General features: G+C 46.1%; 1 protein-coding gene across 2 annotated transcripts in view; it reads right to left on the bottom strand.

Moving 5' to 3' along the window:
* The window catches only part of LOC128878725 (LIM domain-binding protein 2), a 191,382-nt gene that overhangs the window by 180,684 nt on the left and 2,319 nt on the right, over window positions 1-8,379 (bottom strand). For both annotated transcript variants that reach the window (XM_054127183.1, XM_054127184.1), the window contains exon 2: window positions 7,360-8,011. In XM_054127183.1, the coding sequence (XP_053983158.1) occupies window positions 7,360-8,011 (652 nt within the window). The remainder of the gene's footprint in view (window positions 1-7,359; window positions 8,012-8,379) is intronic.

Raw genomic sequence — 8,379 nt, 5'->3', positions numbered from 1 at the left:
AATAAATATGGTGCACGAATCAAAACTGTAAAGTAATGATTACTTTTCTATTCGTTACAATTTGGACTAATTACTTTTGGATTAGAAAGTAGTTATTTAAGTAAGCTGTTATTACTCGTAAATTGGCTGTAACACGTAACGTATTTAAAACTCTTGAATTTTTCCTTCTCTACACTTTCGTCCTCTTCATTTAATTCTTGCTTTACATTACTTCGCGTTTGCATTTGCTACCCCCCTTTACAATTCTCGCATTAGGGATACCAACAGTCTGTCGGGGCCCACGGGCCCCCTATATCCCGTGTGCCTCTGAATTGCTACACCCGTATTGTAGCTACAACCTAACATGGTAGCTAAAGTCCCCGGGGGTTCAACAGCGATGGCACACGCTCCTCGAGGGAAACGGGGGCGGCGTCGGCGTTACAAGGTCGGAAACTCCGACGTTCACGGGGTACCGATCAATTACGTGCCCCGTCCCGGAAACGCGGTATAAACAAACCCTCCTTGCGGCCGGCCTGGACCGCTATAAAGCGATACGAAATTTCTCCTGCTCGTTTTCTCAAACGTTCCGGGAGTAACAGCGTGGAACCGCGGCTCGACCACGACCTGAGACAAACGGCCAACGAAACGCACGCCCGGTGATCCCGACGTTCGTTCCCAGATCCCTTTACACGCGAAAGTGTAAACGGTGGTGGTGGACGCGCCTGGACCCTGACCAACGGATCGCCGCCCCGACCTCGCTTTTCTACCTACACCTACAGCACCCCTGCTCCCCACCTCCCGCTCGCCCAAACCCCCAGAAGCAAGGAGGAGCTGGGGGATGAGGAGAAGGGGCACCTGGAAAGCTCGAGTGGTTCTCAACGAACTTTTTCTCCGCGCCGGGAGTAAGAAAAAAAAAAAAAAACAAAATTGACGGCTGCTAGTTAACTTCGATCGTCCGCTGCGCTCTCGAATCACGAGTGCTCTTTTCTTCTTTTTCCAAGGGAGTGGGGTAGCTTTCAAGGATACGGGTGTTCTTTTTACCGAAAGAAAATTGTACACTGGGTCCACAGCGGACCTGTACCTTGCAGCAGTGACGACGAGCGAGCGAAAGAAATGGATCACAAGGGATGGAATTGTGATGGATTTTTCGAGATGAGCTATATGCTTGCGTTTTTCGAATTTGTTGTCTTCCAATGGGTGTGTCTGATAGCCAAGCAATATTCTTCCATTATTTATGGAACCTTTATTATGGCCAGTGATGGGCGCAACCCTAGGTTTCGAATAAATCTAAAGTTTGCCGATGTGTTTGTCTCGGTTCCTCTTTTCAACATTTTCCAGAGGAAGAAACTTCAGATTTATTCGAAGCCTTTCGCCCATCTCTGCTTTGTAGGCACCGAAGAGAGTATCGCGAAGCGAAGTCGAGATGTCGCGCGTGCCCCGTGCATTTTCCGTACCGATTTTCTCGAACAGGAACCCCTTGCGGTGAAAATATTCATCCTACATTTCCGTTTTATTGTTTCGTTAACTATCTCGAAACTATCTCGGAACGATCAGAGACGCGCGACGCGTCGAAAAACCCAGCGAAACGACAAATTCTTCCCCGACGACTCGATTTTCGACATATTCCCGACACGTTCCGAATATCGATCCGACGGCCGCGTCGAGTCGATCGTGTCCCCCGGTTCTTAGATGGCGTCTCGTCGGAGAAATCGCGAAGAGAATGCGACCGAGCGCGAGGGAAAGATGACGAATAATTCCGCGGACGGTGGCGCGAGCGCTAGATGTATCGCGAAAAATTAAAATACAGGAAATATGAGAACCTTCGCGCCACCCTCGGTGCACCCCCGACCACCCACCCACCCTCTCTGCCACTCGTTGGTTCACCCGCCCTCCGTAACACGGGGTGGCTAGGAGGGTTTAGGTAGAACGGGGAGGTGGGTCGCGTACCACCTCCGGCAAAAGTACGCCGTCACCTCCCCGCCGGTACAATCCCTGCCAAGAACCGTGTACAACCCCGTTACTTCCCTCGCGAAGACTTGTTTCGAACAATGCCCATCGGTAGTTACAACGAAATAGACGCGAAGAAGAAACAGACTACGAGGGTCCACTTCGTTCTCGCTAATTTATCTCGCTCGCAATTTCTCCGCCGCGGAACGCGAGCTTCCCGCGGGAGGAGGGGCGGCGGAGGTAAGGGGAAGGTAGCGCGAACTAAGTTGCGACAGGTAGACAATTATTCAACGTCGAGAAAATTATAGGGCTAGCGGGGGTTAATTAAAGCCTGACAGAAATTAAAATTCATATTAGGAGACCCGCGAGCCGTCCGCCGCGATCTTATCACTGCCGTTTTATAAATCCTCGTTAAGGCAGAGAGGCTGGTTGTTTATGCGGTTCACGCGTGTCCCGAACGGAACCGCCGTCAGGAAGACCGAGTCTCTCGTGATTACGTCTGGCAATAAATTTTATACCGTATCAATTACGAACTGGTTCTCCTGGACGTCTTGCGAGCGCTGCTTATTCGCCTGCCGATCATACCTGCCCGGCTAAACGAAAGTGGATCGCGGGGAATCTGTGCTGTTATTAATTGATTCCGAACCAACTGGCGAAATTTGACCAGGACCTTGGATCAGGGCGAAGGTTCAGGGTAAAATCAGGGTTCTTATGGTGTATCGTTCGATTTAACCCTTGAGACCTTAGACCAGGGTCCCTAGTGGGAGAATATTGGTTAACGATCAGAGTGTGTGCAATAAGTAGGCAGCTCCATTTTTTTTACGATTTTGAGATTGAGACGTAATCACGAATGTAAAAAATTCTTTTTCTTTTTCGCGGTGCAATAAGGAAACAGCTCCGGTCAATTTTAACCCTTTCCACTCGAGAAACCCTTTCCACACTAGGTTTTCTTTAGGTTTAAGGGGGCATGGTCAAGTAAAACTCAAAATTTTGACCTGTTTTTTTGTTTTGTTTAGAAAATTAGTTTACCATCTGGAGAATGTGCTCCGACCATTTCAGCTCTAACGGACGGTCTCAGTGTAAGTGTACGTACAAAGTCATTAAAGTGATGCGCTCCGAACGGTACACGAAGACCTATTTTTAGATCCGGAAACTTGAAACGCATTTTTCTCAAACACGCAAAATTTCGCGTGCCGTGCAATGTAGCTTAGAGGTTTCTCAGCCGATTGCTATGGAACTTGGCAGAAAATATTCCTTAAACTATTGTCCTTTGCATCGATCTAAAGGTTTTTATAAAAATTGAAATAAACAATGTTTTTAATCATTTTTTTTTTATAACAAGATTTTTTTAACGTGGCGTGAAATTTTAAATTAAAAATTTTTTTTCTTTTAATCTAGGCTGATGCAAAGCGGATTACTATATTCTAACGAAAAATTGGTGGATTTTTGACTTGAAATAATTAGAGTGTGCGTTGCACGGCGCATCTTCGAGAAGTCAACTTCAAACAGCTGCTGTTCATTCATTTATGAATATTTTTACATAAAAAAAATTATATAGATTATCTGGATGCTACAAAATATCAAGTAATTAGTTGTAAATAAATATATATCACGCACTCTTCAAAAATAATTTGCGAAAAAGCGGTTGTTTACTTGACCCTCCCCCCTTAATTTCTTCGAAACTCCAAGTGCCAATAAAATGATTGTCGTTGAGGCAAAGGTAACCCGATTCTCAAATCTTAAATTAGAGATCTCGTTTTCGAAGTCAATATAATCTCAGCATCATATGCAAAGGGTTAATATATATTAAAAATTATATTCAAAAATTGTATATCAGAGATCAGGAAATACTTTATACGTCCCCACTCATAAGTACGTAGACTATCAATGAACACCACTTGATAATAGGAAACAATTCAATTTTCGTTCGCTAATACGTTTCCGTGCTTTGAAATTTCGTAACAACAAAAAGTTTCGTAGTACGACGTGTATTAAATGTTCATTCGAAGGTAGTAAGTGAAGGAAGCACAAATCGATTAACTCCACCAGTCACATAAATATTTCAAAATTACTGGCTATTATTTTTCGGCTATTCTTTCTTATTAATTTCGTACTATACCATTACGTAAACCCTACACCTGTATTTACGCGTTCTACAATATTTATTTGAATTTATACTACAAAGGGAATTTCAGAAAACAATCTACATTATTTCAACACTTTCCTCAACTTTTTCTTGTATGAAATTAATCGTTTTGTGGGAGTTCACTTTCTCTAAACAAAACTCGTGGAAGCTATTTTCGGAATGGTGAAATGGTCACCTTGAATTTTCCAAGGAAAAACGCTGTTACGGAAACGGGAAGCCTGGCTAACTAATTACGGTCGAAAAGGCCTAGGTGCGCATACGGTGCGCAGCTGTCCAGGAATCCTGATTTACGAGGCTAACGGTAATAAACGAAATCCTAGACCTTCGAGACCCTCGGGCTACCTAATTCGCGAAAATAGCCGAGCGAAGATTTTTCGTGACGCATCGATCGCCTAGATCGCCGCTGCCAACTTGCCCCGTTCGCGGAAAGAGTACTCGACAACAATATGTTTTCACAATGTTTGGCACGAGCTGCGATAAACTTTGGCAACGGTCGCGAACAAAATTTACCCCAACCCCCGAATCTGGATTCGATGGAATCGGTGATCATCGAAAACTTCTCTGCATTGTCCGAGTTACGGTTTTTTTTAACTCCGGACTCGAACGCAGCTCCAACGTCAGATGGATATAAGTATCGTCTCGAAACAAGCAGCTTGGTCGCGACTGGCGATTTGCTTGTTTCGAGGGAGGTGCGACATTCGGCTTGAGAAAGAGAAAACATTACACATGTTCGGCTTCTCGTTTTCACGGATGTCTCGTTTCTTTTTGGATCTCTCACTCGACTTCGAACAAAATGGTGGGTACAGCGAGTTGCTCATTTCGAGACAATACTGTATTAACTTATTCGATTTCTTAGCGAAAAGTCATTGCCACGGATTCGACCAGCAGACTATAGTCACCGCACAAACTTCTAACATCGTCGTAACTTTATGTACCGTAAAACGAGGTTACCTTGCACTCTACATGCTTGCAGACCTAAAAAAAGACTAATCCATATCAAGTCTGATGCAAAGATACTGTAAAAAGCGCAACCTCGTTTCACGCAACAGTAATCGGTTATTCCCGGTTTAGAAAAATAAATACACGAGCCTCGTGGTTCGAAGAAGCAGATTCACTTCGTCCGAAGAACCGAATCGAGGATCCACGTGACAAATGATTATTACCCGGCGTGCATTATCTCCGAGAAGTAGCCGTTGCTTTCGTCCCTATCTGCGGTTCAACCGCGGACAAGCAACGTCACGGATCTTAATACCCCGAAACATCTGTAGCTTTTATCGAATGCAAGCGTTCGGACAAGCTAGCCGCGTGTGTAAACGATTTCGAGAACGAGTTGTCCGAACGCGGGAGAAGCGTCGACGGTGACGCAAACGATCCGGGACCGTTCCTAAAGGGCGCGAAGCCGAAGCTGGATTATCGACAAGAATGCGGACAAACCAGGAGACGTGCGATAAATAACGGTGGCTACCTGTGGACCGTGTTATCTAGGAATGTCAGCGGACCGACAACGTCTAACACGCGGCGCTCTTATATTTTACACGCTGACGGCGGACGCTAGCGATGGGAGCAAATTCAATACGCACAAGCAAAATGCAATCCGATATACAGGATGAACGATTTACGATGTACGTTAATTACATACATTAACTACGTACATTAATCTCAATTAAAGTATGGGTCTCCAAACGAATGCTTCGTTATAAATGTATAAATATGTACAGTTTATTCATGTACATATTTATAATGACAAATTTATTTCGTAACATCAAATCTGCCATTTCAGAAAAATATCTTTTATAGTCTTTGAGGGTACGAATACTTATGGGAGTGACTGTATGTCCCTGTATGTGACTGTATGTGACTGTATGTGACTGTATGTGACTGTATGTCTCTGTATGTGCCTGTATGTCCCTGTATGTGACTGTATGTGACTGTATGTTCCTGTATGTTCCTGTATGTCCCTGTATGTCCCTGTATGTGACTGTATGTTCCTGTATGTTCCTGCATGTCCCTGTATGTGACTGTATGTCCCTATATGTGCCTGTATGTGACTGTATGTGCCTGTATGTTCCTGTATGTGCCTGTATGTCCCTGTATGTCCCTGTATGTGACTGTATGTGACTGTATATTTAGTTTTGAATCTGCTTAGTTCGATTGTACTTGAAACTATCCTAATTTTCTCCTCCATTAATCTCCTCCAAATTCGAAGCTGCTTGCAAGACATTTGATCCCATCGCTAGTGGACGCGTTTTCCGCTGCGCAAGTCTTTCAGGACTTGCGGTCTCGAGGCCTACTCCGAACGCGCGCGATATCAACGCTGCGTGCAACGTTCTCCCTTGCATTATCGGTAAGAACTCCGAGCGAGAACTTATCGCGGGAATGATCGATCGGCATGCAGTAATAAAGCTGCTGCGTGGTTCGATTTACCAAACAGAACCTTTCCGGGAAGCGTATAGAGACATCGAGCCGCGGATGTGGGATACAATAACTGTTTCATAAATCGAACTCGCGTTGAATAAGCATTCCTTGGGAATTAGGAGGCTCTGCAAAGAAGATCTGGCGAGAGAATCGACTCGAAGGATGAAGTTAGTTATTAAGGATATTTAATTTAGACCGATCGCACACGGACGCAACTGATCAGTTTCAAACCACTCTGAAACTACATAGTTGCATGCGACCGTGGATCTAGGCAAAACAAAGATAGTGGAGTAGGTAAAACAAAGAGCGCAAACGATTTGCAACACTAATTTCAAATCGGTTGCACCCGGTGCGTTCGGTCTTTTCGACCAAAAACTGCAGTAAAAACGTTGTCAAACTCTAACGTGCACGAATGAACGTCCTTGATATTGGGTTGTCCAGAAAGTTCGTGGCAATTTTTAAGAAAAATTCAAAGGCACATTTGAATTCCGATATACATTTATTCAAGCATATAAATACCATTTTGTTCCACAACCTTTCCACCTTTTAAGGGATGCACCCATGTTAATTCTTTCAACCATATCAATATAAACAAACGTGTACCACCTACCAAAATACCATTTTGTTCCACAACCTTTCCACCTTTTAAGGGATGCACCCATGTTAATTCTTCCAACCATTTCAATATAAACAAACGTGTACCACCTACCAAAAATCGCCACGGACTTTCCAGACAAACTAATAGTTTCACAGAGAAACCTCTCTCCCTATCCAAGTCGATTCCTCCTCCAAACCTTTACATTGCGAGAACCTCCCAGTGCCAAGGATTCCTTGTCAAGGACCGCCTTGAAAACGTAAGATCGTCGACTCACCCTTGGTCCATCCTGTCCACAGGTCCTCCGGGTCCCATCATGGCTGGATGGCCGGGTCCGATGGGTCCTGTCATCGGATGTCCCGGTCCGAACGGGCTGCCAGGAGGCATACCGTATTGAGGCGCGCCGAACGGCTGGCCGTGGGAAGGGAAGTGAGGATTCCCTGCTCCTGGAGGTACGAACGGTGGTCCCGAGGAACCTGGTCGGCCGACGAACTGCGGCGGTCCGCCGGACGGCGATCCGAACGGGCTGGGACCGGGCCCATTGTAAGAGGGCCCGGAATTGTTCGGAGGCGGTGGAAAGCCCGCGGAATTCGGCGGTGGTCCCGGACCGGGTGTCGAGGAACCGCTGGGTGCCGGCGACGCGGTGTACTGAGGCGTCGCGGAACCAGGAGGTGGTCCTTGATAAGGAGGCGCGCCCGCTGGACTGCCGGCGCTGCCAGGAAAGGGACTCGGGCCTTGGAAGGCTGCATTGCTAGGTGGACCACCTGTGCTGTTGTAGGGACCGGACCCAGGGCCTCCACCCTGGCCAACGGAGTTCGGTGTAAAGGGTGATGCCTCCGAGCCGGGCGGCGGGCCCTTCCAAGAGGCTGGGGTTCCCGGATCCTCCAGTGTGGTGGTGGCTGCCAATGGCGTGTTCAGGCGGCTACAGCCTGCAATTCGAAACATTGCGCTTCCGTTACTATCGGCACTGGGGTGTCCTCCCATACGCAAGATTGAGGAATCAAACGGGAATCGTACGGTGACGGGATTGGTCACGGAGGAAAAGTGGTAGAATGTGGATCCCAGGATCGTGGATTTCAGGCAGTGATGGGCAAAACCCTTGGTTTCGAATAAATCTGAAGTTTGCCGATACGTTTGTTTCGTTTCCTTGTTTGAACATTTTCCAGAGAAAGAAACGAGACAAACACATCGGCAAACTTCAGATTTATTCGAAGCCTAGGGTTTTGCCCATCACTGATTCCAGGTAATCCACGCCAATCGTCTAGTGATAATGGAAAAGTGGAGGGAAGGTATCTAT

Source organism: Hylaeus volcanicus, chromosome 6, assembly GCF_026283585.1.
Source record: "Hylaeus volcanicus isolate JK05 chromosome 6, UHH_iyHylVolc1.0_haploid, whole genome shotgun sequence".
NCBI lineage: Eukaryota > Metazoa > Arthropoda > Insecta > Hymenoptera > Colletidae > Hylaeus > Hylaeus volcanicus.
The sequence above is the reverse complement of the archived record's forward strand: the minus strand, read 5'-3'. Positions and strand labels throughout refer to the sequence as shown.